This window comes from Eretmochelys imbricata, chromosome 10 (genome assembly GCF_965152235.1).
Source record: "Eretmochelys imbricata isolate rEreImb1 chromosome 10, rEreImb1.hap1, whole genome shotgun sequence".
In the NCBI taxonomy this organism is placed as follows: domain Eukaryota; kingdom Metazoa; phylum Chordata; order Testudines; family Cheloniidae; genus Eretmochelys; species Eretmochelys imbricata.
The window spans coordinates 55,941,306-55,954,880 of NC_135581.1; the positions used below are offsets into that span (position 1 = coordinate 55,941,306).

Genomic DNA, 13,575 nt, shown 5'->3' on the forward strand with positions numbered 1-13,575 from the left:
CCTAAGGGTGGCGGAGGGATCTGCCACCATGTCAGCGGGGATCTAAGCCGCAACACGCTGACTCATCCTCTGCCAGCATTGCAGCCAGACAAGGGTCTACCACCCCTGGGCCACTTCCACTCTCCCCCTCCAAAGGTACCTGCTGATCCGCTCAGGTAAGGTGATCTGGGGGGGGGGGTAGGGGCTCAGTTGCCAGCAGAAGCTCTGCTGGGGTTGGGCCAACTGGCAGTCCGAGCCAGTCGTCTGCTTCCTGTGGAGCCGGGTCATCCAGGGGTCCAGGTGGTTCAGGCCAGTCATCTGCACTCTGTGGGCCTCCTGCCACCTCCCAGCGCAAGTGCTCAGGGGATGCGCTGTCCCCTCCAGTGACTGGGGCCCCACTGAGCTTCTGGGTCCAGCCTTTATACTTCTGGCACTGACCCTTGGCTTCCAGGGGTGGAGCTAGGGGGTAGGGCTCCGCCCAAGAGGGGGTGGAGCCAGCTTCTTCCTCTGTGTCTGGGGAGGGCCAGTCCACCTCACTACAAGGAGGCTAAGGGCTTTCTTAAGGAATCTCCTTTTTCCTCAAGCTTCTGAATCTAGTCCATCCACTTCAAACACCTCCTGGGACATTTAGTTGAACAGGAGCTAAAGAAATGTCATGATTTGTAACAGGGTCTGAATTCTCTTTTTAAACTCTTGTATGCTAACAAGTCTTCTATGACTTCTCTTCAGCTGCTTTCTGAAAAGAAGATTCATTGAAGTGCCCGCCCCTCCCATATACTTAGAGGTGACCAGGACCTGCTTGGCTTCAAAATCGGCCTTCCATGGCTTTCGTCAGAGCTTGTGATGTGATGTGGAATTGTATCATTACCCTTGCAGCAAATCTGAGGCTGTCAAGGGAAGCATCCAGTACAAAAGCCACTGTTTACGAAAACCCAATTTGGCAAACAGCCTACAGGATTTCCTGATCTTGAAAGAACAGTGTCCAACAGGAAGTCATCCATGCACGCGTGGCTCTTATGAATGAAGCAGATGCAGAAGAGGCAGCTGCTAAGATCGCTTCAGAGTTCCTTCCGAGGAAGGACTTAATTCTTCTGTGAGTCTGGTCCTTAGAGAAGAAGTAACCTCTAAATGAATCAACTGTCTTTAACAAACAACGAAAGAGCTACATCAATTTTTGGTAGGATAAGTTGGTCAAGATTTTGGTTTTATGGACATAATAGTGCTCCTTAGCCAGCCTCTTGGTTTTTTGTTGGGTTTCCTACTCAGTCAGTGCTACTTACAACCTCACGTACTGCATGCAAGGAGATATAGTTTTCAAATCTGATATGAAGTACTTGCAAGTGGCCTCACTCTCCTTTCTACCCACTTTCTCAAATGCCACCGCCTCCTCCTTCAAGGGTTCATCCAGAGGAAAGCCAAACCATACAACCAACCTTAAGAAGTTTCAGAGTAGCAGCCGTGTTAGTCTGTATTCGCAAAAAGAAAAAGAGTACTTGTGGCACCTTGGAGACTAACCAATTTATTTGAGCATAAGCTTTGTTTCAAACCATATTTTGTCTAACAGCTTGTTCTGAATTTCCTCCGATATTTTGATTCAAAAATCTGAAAGCTGCCCTACTTCCCAGGAAGGACAAACCAAGGAATCCTTTCTGGATCTTTTCTTTTTTCTTGTTTTTGTAAATTTCTTAGAGGATTCTCTCTCACAGGAACTCAAGGAAGATGTGGAATAGTCTGTACACCTCTTGCTCTTGCACTAACTGAGCTTTACAGATGGATTCTGTAGAGGAGCGACCATTGTGGTTACAGTCTGAAGATGAATACTATGGTTCGGTTACAGGGTCACTTCTTTTACTCTTTTTAGAAGGACAAAGAAAAGAAAAATATCACCTGCATATGGAAGCCTTTTTAGAGACTACCTTGTTTTTACTTCTTTTCTCAGGATCTAAAGAAAGAATGTGGCCCTTAGATTACCCAGGAAGGGAAGGCTTTCTAGGTAGGCAGGGGCCCAGGTCCATCTAGTCCTTTATGGTAGTGCCCCTACATTAGGATGTTTGCTAATGTTCCCAAGGGCAGTCACAAAAGTGATGAGGAACCCTGAAGCAGGTAATGGTATGGAGAACCCTGAGTATTCATGGTAAATAGGCCCAATGGCCTGTGATGGGATGTTAGATGGAGTGGGATCTGAGTTACTACAGAGAATTCTTTCCTGGGTGTCTGGCTGGTGAATCTTGCCCACATGCTCAGGGGTTAGCTGATCGCCATATTTGGGGTTGGGAAGGAATTTTCCTCCAGGGCAGATTGGAAGAGGCCCTGGAGGTTTTTTGCCTTCCTCTGTAGCATGGGGCACGGGTCACTTGCTGGAGGATTCTCTGCTCCTTGAAGTCTTTAAACCACAATTTGAGGTCTTCAATAGCTCAGACATAGGTGAGAGGTTTATCGCAGGAGTGGGTTGGTGAGATTCTGAGATTCTGCATTGTGCAGAAGGTTGGACTAGATGATCATAATGGTCCCTTCTGACCTTAGTATCTATGAATCTACTGGAGAGCCAGCCAGTGGACAGACTAACCCTGACCCCTGGAGGGGTGAGGCAAAAATTGTAAGCCCTAGACAGCTCCTTACTGGCTGCCTGGATGTCATCTGAGCTATCGTAGCTCTCACTACTCTTTTGGTGGGGGTTACAGTTAGGTGGAGTGGTACAAGTTAGCGGAGACCTCAGTTTGAGGCCATCTTAGCATCCTTTCCCCACTGGTATGATGGCAGGTTTCTTGTGCTTGGGAGTGCTCCTCTTTGCGCCCTGCCAGAGCAATCACAAGCATGTCATCTAGTGTAGGGAAATGCATCAGTCCCACAGGGAGGGGAGGGACAATCATCTATCCTCTTTGTTCCTTCTCTGATCCCCCAGAGGTCTCACAGATGGGTGTAAATGGGTGGAGAAGATTCCTCTAGGCCAGGGAGAAATGAAAGATGGGATGACATGGTCCCTGCAGAAGACAAACAGGATCCCATATAAGCATCCCTCAAAGGGAGCTAAGCTGGCCTTTCTGCTTGTGCTTCTTTTTTCACCATTGCAGCACGGGGACATTAGTCCTGAACAGACAGGAGGAGGAAATGCGGGAGAAAAATCTCCTCCAGAGCTTATTCTAGCTAACATATAGCCCAACCTACTCAAACCTAATTTAAGATTTCCAAGTGTTTTTTAATTCCTCTGGGCAGACAATTTGGTTGAGGCTGTTGACATCTGCTGGAGGCAGAATACAATTGATAGGGTCCTCAGGAACATGGTCACTTCAAATGTCTCCTGCCGGACAAGTCTGCTTCTGCCTCTAAACAAGGTACAAACAAACAGAAGATCTGCTGTAACGTACCTGGAGATCCTCCCTGTGAAAATGAAAAGTGCATTTCTGCAATATTCATGGGTAAGCAAAGGGCTATAAAATGAAGTTTAAGATCTCCAATCATTACATCACACCAAATACACTTAAACATTATAAATACAACATTTCTACTTACTTGGCAAGACACAAGTTCATGTGTTTTACTCCGTTTCACGACCTAATGATTAACAGTGCTCAGACTCCCTGCTCTTAGGTGTTTGTGCTTTTATCATCTAATTCAAGAGACGTTTCAATCCCCGAGTTGGTGTTTTGGCAAGGAAAAAGTTGTTTCTTCTTTTTAGTAACTACAGGAATTTAATAAAATGTCATCTATATACTTTCCTTACAGTAACCACTTCCTGAAACATCTTGTCATTACGGCTCAAATTCATACATACATTTGAATTGTCCAATCCTGACCCTATTTGGACTTGAGGTTCACAACTGATAGCAATACCCTGTCAAACTAGGCAGCTTTTCTGACAGGAATATTCCATTCAGCAATTATCTGGAGCATTCTATTACATCTCAACCCTAATTCTGGCATCTTTTCTTGAGCAACAGACAGTAACTGGTCGAAGCCTATAACTTCTCTTCACACACACACACGCACACACACACACACCCCTCCCCCCCCCACCCTTACTTGAACAAGAACGTAGAAATCCCATAAATTGGCTAACTTACTATTTCTAATGCATTTAATGCATACACTGTGCAAAAGTGAAATGGACAGATTTATATTATTCTTATGTAAGACTAATTCCATGTAACATAGGCTTGTCTAGGCTTGAACAGGAACAGATACAGAAAGAACCCATTGTGCCCCACTTCCAGCTAGTATCATTTTCCTACCACCCGGTACAAACATTTTAGATTAAATGTTTGAAGAACTACTTTTCCTAAATAGAGTAGTTTATTTCACTAGAATTGAAAACTTTTCAAAAACATGTTTGAAAACAAACTGCCTGTGTCAAAGTCTGAAAACAAAGTTGTTAACTAAGTAAGTACCATATCACAATAACTTTACTCAGACTGAATTGTTAGTGGGACTTGTGGAACTATTCAGCCTGAGTATAGCTATTACAATCCACTCCTAAGTTTTTGAAACAGAGATAGTGAGATAATTTATACACTTCAGTAGTCTCGGTCACTAATGTCAAACCAAGTAAGCCACATAAAAGAAATACCATTTAATTTTGATAATGTCCTTAAAGAACAGGATAAATTAGAGAAGAGTCTAAGCCAAAAAATTCAGTTCCAAGTTCAAATTTCCCTGAAACTGAAAGATGTCCGAAATATGAGTTTGGTTCAGGCCCATCTCTAGATACATAATTTCAGCACTATAGCATGCTACCATTTCCACAATACTGTACCACATTTGTGGTACTGTAAAAAAACCCAAACAATCCTGATACTTAATTTCACGTTAATAGTTGATTAAAAATTAATTAATTAATTAGTTGATTAAAAATAATACAATGCTGCCATCACCTGCCATTGCTGGGCTGCTGTGGAGAATGTCTGGAATGGTCTGAAGGCTCTGACCTCTGGTCAGGAGATCGTGAACGACTGCGGCGGGGCCTGTCATGTGATCGGTTGGAATGATCTGATGCCAGCGACTGAATTTCTGAAATGTCTGTTAAATAAAAGTTGTTTTTTCATGAAATGATTGTAATTAAAATGATGATGTGACCTGCCCAAAATGGAAATAATTTTGCAGAAAATACATATGAAGTGCATCAGATCTTCTGCACTGACTTCAAAATAAATCACCTAAAGTTAACATTCCTTTTCTTCCAACTGCTTTTACTGGAACAGTCTTTTTCTATATTCTTGAAGATGTGAATTCCAATTGCGTTTGAACAAATTTATTATCAGCTCAAATATCCATCCCTCCTCTTTTGTCCTCCCTCATCCTCCATCTCCCACACTAGGATTTCACATCTTCATGATCCAGGGAAATAAGCAATATATTTTTACCTTGGGAAATAAGTTTATACTCACCATCTCTTTCTGAAGCATTAGCAGAATGAACGCTGTCAGAAAGATCTGGGACATTCAAAAGAGTTGCTCGTTCGTCTCGCTGAACCACCATCTTCAACTTGCCTTTTGACCTTTCTATTAGAGTCTTTGCATCTGTCAGTGACATATTTTCTGTGACTGTGCCGTTTATCTATAACGGAGCAAAGAGAATAGAGATAGGAACTGAATGGACAAACAAAACAATCTAGCTCCACTAGCTAACTGCTTTGAATTTAACAAACAAGAGTTCTCCCTCTCTACATTAAGTATTTTAAACTCTTAATTGGTCAAAATTACCCCTTCAAAATTAGTAAATATAATTTTGCTGTTAAATGGTCTTCAACCTTGTTTTAAAAATGGAAACAACAAACATTAGCAATACCAAAGCAAGCAGCTAAAACATTCAGTTTCGGCAAGCAGGCTAACTGAAATAGACCAAAAAGTTAAGGAAATTCAGTGGTACTTTATGTTGCAGAACTGAGGCCTACGGAAAACTACTTCTAATCTAACAGCAATTCTGATTCAGCTGAGTCCTTAAGTTTTGCCACCTCTCTCTTTGCAATGCAAGCCTCCAATTGATTTATCAGAATCAGATTGCCTTGATCAAACTTGCACAAAAATTAAAATCTATAATGATATCTTAAATGCCAGTTTTCAGTCTGATGGGATTTAGAAATACCCAAAGCTATTTAGTCAAGAAAAATTAATACAATATTTACATATTATGAAAATATTAATGCAAACACATCTGAGCCACAGAACACAGAAAACTAATGCTCATCTTTTAAATTATTTAAATATTTAAAGTCTCATTACTTTAATCTGTAATGATTAAGAAATCTAAAGTAATTTATTTTATAAGCCTAACTAAACTCCACATAGCAATGGGAGGACTTGCCCTTGTTTACTAATTGCACCAATAGAATTAAGATTTTATAGCAATGACATGCACTGAAAACTGCTAACCCCCAAACAATATAGTTTATGAAGTTAATTAAAAATAATTCAGCCCAAGACATCTGGTTGTGATGCACAATAGTATAATTCTGCACTAGAACTACTAAATTAAGGCCTAATCTTGAAACCCTTGCACAGACAAATAGCCCCAATGACTTGTCCGACTACATAATGACAAAAAGACCGTTTTAATGATTGGGCCGACAAATTCATCCTAATTACAAGATTAACTGTGAAAAGTAAGTGAAAGTTCATAAAATGTCAAAATACTTATGAACAACATACAGTAATGGGGGAGGGGGGAGAGTATAAAAGGGAGAGAGACTGAATTAATACAAACAAAATGGCCTACCAATATAATTCAAGGCCTGTATTTAGATCATGCCTGGTAAACAAGAAAAGTGTAGGACTGGAAATCTATGGACCAAAATTGGTGTCTCAAAAATTAGGCCTAAACTAGTGGACAAAATAATGACGGGATGGTCTATTCCCCCATCTCTCCCCTTTTGGAGGTTCTTAAAAGAAAATAAAAGAGGAATTAAGAAGCTGGCTGCCAACAATCATGATGAACATAGGAGAACAGGAAAGGAATGAGCTTTACCATCATGGCTGCCACTCCCGTCTCCTGGGACCACAGGGGATTTACCATAACACCATTAGATCTGTCTTGGACTAGTCTAGGGACTTCTGTCAGGATGAGGACAGTAGAGTGACCCAGATGGCATCCCCACGTCCACTGGCTCCAGCTAAATCCCAACCATCACCTGGGATGTGAGACTCTCACCCTCCTAGTTCCATTCACGTCTTTTTCCTTCCCCATCTCATTTCTCCTCTTACTATCTACTCCCCTTGCCTTCTGTCTAACAAGAGCCTGGCTTAGCCGACAAAGACTGTATATTGTGCAACACTACTGTGAGCCCGTGACCAAAAGAGGCAAGTAAATGCAATGCCCTAAACAGCCCGATGCTGGTACAAGTTTGCCAGATCTCAGAATGACTAAAGATTGTGTGCCATGCCAGTGTTTCTCCAGCAGGGACGTTACAAGTGAAAGGCAGCCACAGAAACTGAATTTTCCATCTTTGGTGTTCTTTTCTTTTCCCTTTTGTGTGCTTTTGTCTTGTTTTGCCTTATAGAAAATGGGACTGGACTTTAAAAATATCAACAAAAGCTCCAGCCCATCTCACCTAACTTTTTCCTCTTTTTTCCCCCAAAAAAGGACAGTTATTACATTTTTTTTTACTGTCAAACAAGGGGTTTACCTTCTGAAAACTCTTTCCAGCTAAAGGGAAAGGGAAAAAGGATGTTGTTAAAATAAAAGCCTTACTTAATACTTTAAATTTCAAATGCTTTAACATGTGTTTCCTTCTCTTCTGTATCTTTAATACAAGTTTTTAAAAATTTTAATGGCTTGTTTGCCATGACACTTAGCAGGCTGAGATTTCTGTATATTAAACGCGAAGCCTTGCTTAACACTGTTTAATGTTGGACATTGACAGGGTATTGTTAGCACCTTTGACTCTTTGGGCCCATATAATCCATCAAAATTAATACAACAGGACTACTCATGTGAGTAAAGGTTGCAGAATTAGACTCTTAACCTTTCTCCCTCAATGCAAAAAATACAAAGCCTCACATTTCTTCTATTGACAGTAACATGCACTTGTGAGGCAGTCACTTCTAGTACAATCAACATACCGGTTCCTTTGCTAAGCAAAGATAGCCATTTACTGTACCTTCAATACAACATCACCTTCCTGAATGTTGCCATCTCTTGCTGCCAAACTATCTTGGGATATTTCTTTCACAAATATGTGGCTGGCCAAGCGCAGACCATACTCTATTTAGAATTAAAAAAAAAAAAAAAAAAAAAAAAAAAAGAAAGAAAGAATCAAATATGAAATCTCAATTTAAAGAAGCAACATTTACGGATTTACAACACTGCTTTCCAAATTTACTTTCCAAGCCTAAAGAGAGCCCAGTAAAAACTCAAGTGTTTTTAATACAGTAGCATATTGAGGATTATAGTGAAATGGTATTGTTTAGCCAGAGGGCAGAGATACTGTACAATTGCCTATTATGAGATTCCCTGTTCTCTGAACGACTGTGGGAATCTTACTTGCATAATTGGCATATAGCTATTTCTTAGTAACTAAGGTATGCCAATCCCTGTTTTCATATGGGCTGGCAGCCAATGGCTGCCAGCGTAGCAATTTGCATGAGTGCTATATTCCTCAATTGTTCTGTGATTATCTAAATTCTTCCTCTGACTGGCCCCTATAATCAGAACAAACAAGCTGTTTTCCAGCAACAAAGATGCTGCATCCACTTCTTGACTCCCAAATCTGATAAATGTTTACACAACACATACAAAAACCTAATAAGGCTGTCCAACTACTGGAAGGGGGTGGGATTTTTTGTGTTTATTTGTTTTTAAAAAGGCCTTATCCCCTCACTTCCTTCCTTCCTTCCCTTTCTTGCCAAAATTTTCCTCTTTAAAGCAATCTTGCTGACCTCATAGCATCTCCCTAGTTAGAGCCAGATATTATGAGACAACTTCGCCATCTATCACACACTGAGGTTTATCTTCGGAACGATCAACAAAACTTTCAGATCGTACTGATATTATATAGTAGTTGTGTCATTACTTTTTTTTTTTTTTTTTTAAATAGCCACATGATAAATGGAAAATGATACATTAACCACAATTCTGTATGTGGTGGGTATTTTTGTTTGTTTCTTTTGTTTTGTTGTGTTCTTTTAAAGTAAGTTGGCCATCTTTCAAAAAAAACTTGATATACTCAACCTTAATTCCATGTTAACAAAATTTATTCTATATATATTGAGTGTGTATATACTAGTCAATGTGCGTTTGTAAAATTTTAGCGGCTAGCAGAAGTTGGCTATGCAGTTATACTATTTCTTTACAATTCCAGTTCAATTGAAATTTGTGTGTTCCCTTCAATCAATCACATACATTGGTACAAGAAAACATGGAGAAAAACCTAGCACTAGAAGCACAGTAATTTTAAGACAATTACTTATAGACTTTTGAGAGCACCTGTAGGTAGTTCTGTAGTCTAGTTTAGTCTAGTCTAATGAGCCCGTCGCAACATAACATTCAACAATAATTCAATATAAAACTCAACCTCTAACATTTTAGTATAAAATTACAAACAAAAGTATGAAGGAGATAGCAAAAAGTTATTGGGCATACCTTCATTTTTCCTGGATTTCACCAGTGTTACTTTGGTAGGTTTTGCAGGCTGACTGGAAGCAACAGATCTCCTATCTGATCTTGGCGATAAACTTCTCTCTCTGCTTCCACTTCGGTCTCTTACCCAGCTTTTCTCATGCCTTCTGCTGACACCTGGCCCACTGCGTGCACTTCTTGAATCATGCATTTCCTCTTCATAACTATCCTCCTCATTTTCAGATACTGGCTCAGGTTCCGGCCGGGCTACTGGAATCTGAATTTTCTTCATTCTTCGAATGGTCTGTAACCAGTAGCATTAACTACTTAATTTCTGGTTAAACGCAAAGTACATTTTTTTAAAAGTCTTAAAATTAGGCAATGGGCCACCACAGCTTTATACTGCTGTATCTAACGGAAGGTTCACTAGGAACCTCAAAACAGATATGGAAGGCAACATCCATACCCCAAAGGCCTTACAATTAAATATTTGGATGACTGAAGGAGAAAAACAAGAGGGGGGGGGAATTTCAGAGAATACAGACAACTTTACATAAGTAAATGGATAATGTAGATGCAGGGTTTCTTAAAAAATCTGTAGCCATGAAAATACCAGTTATGGAAGATAGCTACTATGAACAAGCTATAGTATAACAGGCTACATGTTATCGGTGATCTTTGCAGTACTAATCAATCCATTAAAAACTCCACCAAAGTGCCAATATTGAAAAAAAACAGCAGCAAGGCTAACCTGAAATGAGCTATTGTGGATGCCACATAACACAGCAAAGTCAGGCAAACAGCATTTCACTGTTCCAGGATTGGAGGATGGAATACAAACATTTCAGAACCCATCTGGTTAGCTTCCTACTTCATTCAAAGATTGTGTTTCCCAGTGTCATAATGCGTTGCAATTTAAAAAACCATTTCTTCCCCACTTAATTGCTTTCTGCTTTTTCTCTTTCCAATTTTAAAAAATAAAAATAAAAAATCAGATGTTCAAGGATATGTTCATTTAAGAGATTAGTTAGATATTTGACAAAAGGATTTCATACATGTTTAAATGAGATAGTATAAATGCCTTAAAAAACATGATGTCAACAGGGATGAGAAACAAACCCGGAAGCAGTAACTGTCAGATTTTTCATCCTGTGAGCCTCCCTGTCACTATCATCATTACCTTTAACAGCCACTTTAACCTGAATTGTTCATTCAGGTATGAATGAATTTGGTTTGTAAGACCAATGATACACCTGAGAGAAATCAAACTGCAGTCCCAGTATTTTACTGCCTTCTGCTTTGTAATGTTACTGACATTTCTTCAAGCATTAGGTAAAATGCCCAATTACATATAGAAGCGTCATTCCTTGTTACCAGTCTCTGAAAAATTTAAATTACCATAGTTATGAAATGTAAAACTAATTGTGACCATAAGCATTGTAATATAGTAGAAATATAAAGTTGTCTTATACTTACCAATAAGTACCAAGCATAAATGAGGAGGCTAATTTAGATACCGCAAGATTTTGCAGTGGTAAATAAACGGAAGTAGCAGCTACTTTACTCAAATGGCTGCTATGACCAAGGTCCATAGCTATGGAAGTAGTAAATTCATGAATTCAGAAGAAGTGAGCTGACAGCATCTTACTTGGCCAAAACATATGGAAAACAGAGTAAGTGTATTCCATCATCTATTGGCAGCACTACTTCATCTGCATTTGAGGCTGACAAAAAGATCAAAGCTAAAAGTGTACTGATCATCTTGTTGGAGGATAGTGGTCAAAGACATGTAGGTTCTCTCCTCAAAAGTTAGAAAGCTACCTTGTTTTTAATTTTCAGTCATTTGAATTCCCTCCATTTTTTAAGTTTCAATCTATATATAAACTTATCTTAATTTTATTTTTAATCCAATACTCAAAGACAAACTTCAAGTGTACTCATATTATGAAAAGCTAACTTAAGCACGTTCTTCTCCTTAACAATTTTGTTGTTCTTATTTACAAATATTATTTAAAATGCTTTTGAACCAAAACCAAAAAACTGGGAATAGCAATACCCTCTGCATTACAAGGATAGTGTCATGAAAGAACATTCCAGGCCCCACAAAAAAATAGTGATTGAAAAGCCATAAGCTAGAATTCTGAACAAAAATAACCCCCTTCAAAACAGTTTGTTTCTCTTGGGAAAAATTATGTAGGAGTTAAGGGACCAAAGTGATGGGTCTCACATGTGACATCAAGGCTACAAGTGGGATGTGTAGTCAGCCTGACAAAATGAATCTATACAAGGTTTTCAAGAAGGGCAACACTCAGGCAGAATGCTGTCAGAACCTCCCACCCTTCTACTACCAAATATAGACTTAGGCTAGGCTATCAGAAAAAGTTCTGCTTACACAAGGCAAGAGTCCAACAGTAGCCTCAAGAAAGATGGTTTGTGGAAAGACATCTAGGGAATCTGACTGAAGGTAAATCTGATAAAAATCCTGCTGAAGAGCAAAAGTGGACATATGCCAGAGCAAAATAATGCCACAGGGAGATTGGTCCAGGAAGGAGCGGTCTAACAAGCCTCTCAAGAAGCTATCCAGCTCCAAGGCAAGTTGCAGAATCCCAGAATGGAAAATTGTGAACAATGGACTATAATAGACTCAGATAAAGACACACTTTTCTAATATGGAACCCTTGATCATTTTAGCCCTAAACAAATCAGTTCTACTCTACAGGAATGCACTACAAGCTTTATATGCTCTTTCATACAAGAAGAGAAGGAACTCATGTAATCATAGTCCAGGAAAATCTAGTTTGTGAGAGGACAGAGTTGGAAGTGCATAAGGGGTCCAAGGTAACTTCAATCCCTTCTAATGTACAGTATAGGCTTTGCCCTTTAAAAGCGCAGCTGTCCCTTGTGAAACCTTTGTCTTGGTCACAGTGTAACTAATGTGGCTGTTGTGCAGCTAGGCCCCAATCCACATCCATTTTAAGACAGTAAAACATCTGCACTGAATAGAAATAAAGCTAAACAGAAGGCAAAAGAAAGTACGATAGATGGACTTACGATGGGTCTAAATTTCCGCATTTTTGTGGAACTCTATCCCACAGATGGAGAGAGAGTAAAACCTATTAATCCAGACTGATGGCGCACTCCGCTTTATTGTCAGTTACATTATCCATTTTGCCAAATCAGCACATATCAGTTTTCCTATTGTAGTCCAAGCAAAGTGGTAATTGCTAACAAAATAAGAGTAACAGCTATTGCAGTGCAATGCCACATTCTATTTCCACAGAGCTGCAAGTCTGATTATTTCCCCTTGAAATAAAGCCACAAACCAGTTATTAGAACTACTCAAAACTCTACTCATTAACATATAGTCTACTGTATACTGAATATCTTATTGATAGTAATTCTGTTTAGGTTTGAAACCTGCCAGTCTTCCAGGGTTGTGCTTATGCAAACCACAGAGGGAAGAAAGCATTATTATTGAAAGTTCAAAAGTTGACTTTTATCCTGGGAATGATAATCTATATTATTAGAGGGAACTAATTATGTTTGGATATTCTACTTCAGTAATAATACCCTGTAAATATTTGGGAACTATAATATTTTTTTCATTAATTGTTGTTGGCTTTTGTGCATAAGTCCAAAAAATACTGTACTTCCACTACAGATCATGCCATTTCTGTAGCAAAAACACCAGAACCTCCACTGATTTGCTTTAGAGCATTTCTCCGAAATGTCAGCTTTCTAATATGAAAAGTTGTAAAGCTCGGCATGCAAGTTATTTTTGATATCTGCAAACCCAGTGGACTGCCAGATTTATAAATGTATAGCACTGCAATTATTGCAAATCTGTATGAGCATGTGAAAAGAGCACCATGGAATGGCCAGGAAAAAAAAAGCAAAGTTTTTAAGCCCTAAAAACAAAACCACTTTCCAAAATTAAACAATTGCCAATGTGTTTATTTTCTATTTCATTTTTTAGAAATATAAATCAGCAAAGTTTACAAAAAACCACATTACTACCTTTCAGTAATAACCAGTTTTGTTGTTCTGCAA

The 13,575-nt window shown here is 39.3% G+C and overlaps 1 protein-coding gene across 7 annotated transcripts in view; it reads right to left on the minus strand.

Moving 5' to 3' along the window:
• The window catches only part of TJP1 (tight junction protein 1), a 153,929-nt gene that overhangs the window by 66,257 nt on the left and 74,097 nt on the right, over nt 1-13,575 (minus strand). For all 7 annotated transcript variants that reach the window (XM_077827822.1, XM_077827820.1, XM_077827818.1 and 4 more), the window contains exons 5-8: nt 9,550-9,829; nt 8,069-8,172; nt 5,361-5,529; nt 4,848-4,992 (exon numbers count right to left, since the gene is read on the minus strand). In XM_077827822.1, the coding sequence (XP_077683948.1) occupies nt 4,848-4,992; nt 5,361-5,529; nt 8,069-8,172; nt 9,550-9,829 (698 nt within the window). The remainder of the gene's footprint in view (nt 1-4,847; nt 4,993-5,360; nt 5,530-8,068; nt 8,173-9,549; nt 9,830-13,575) is intronic.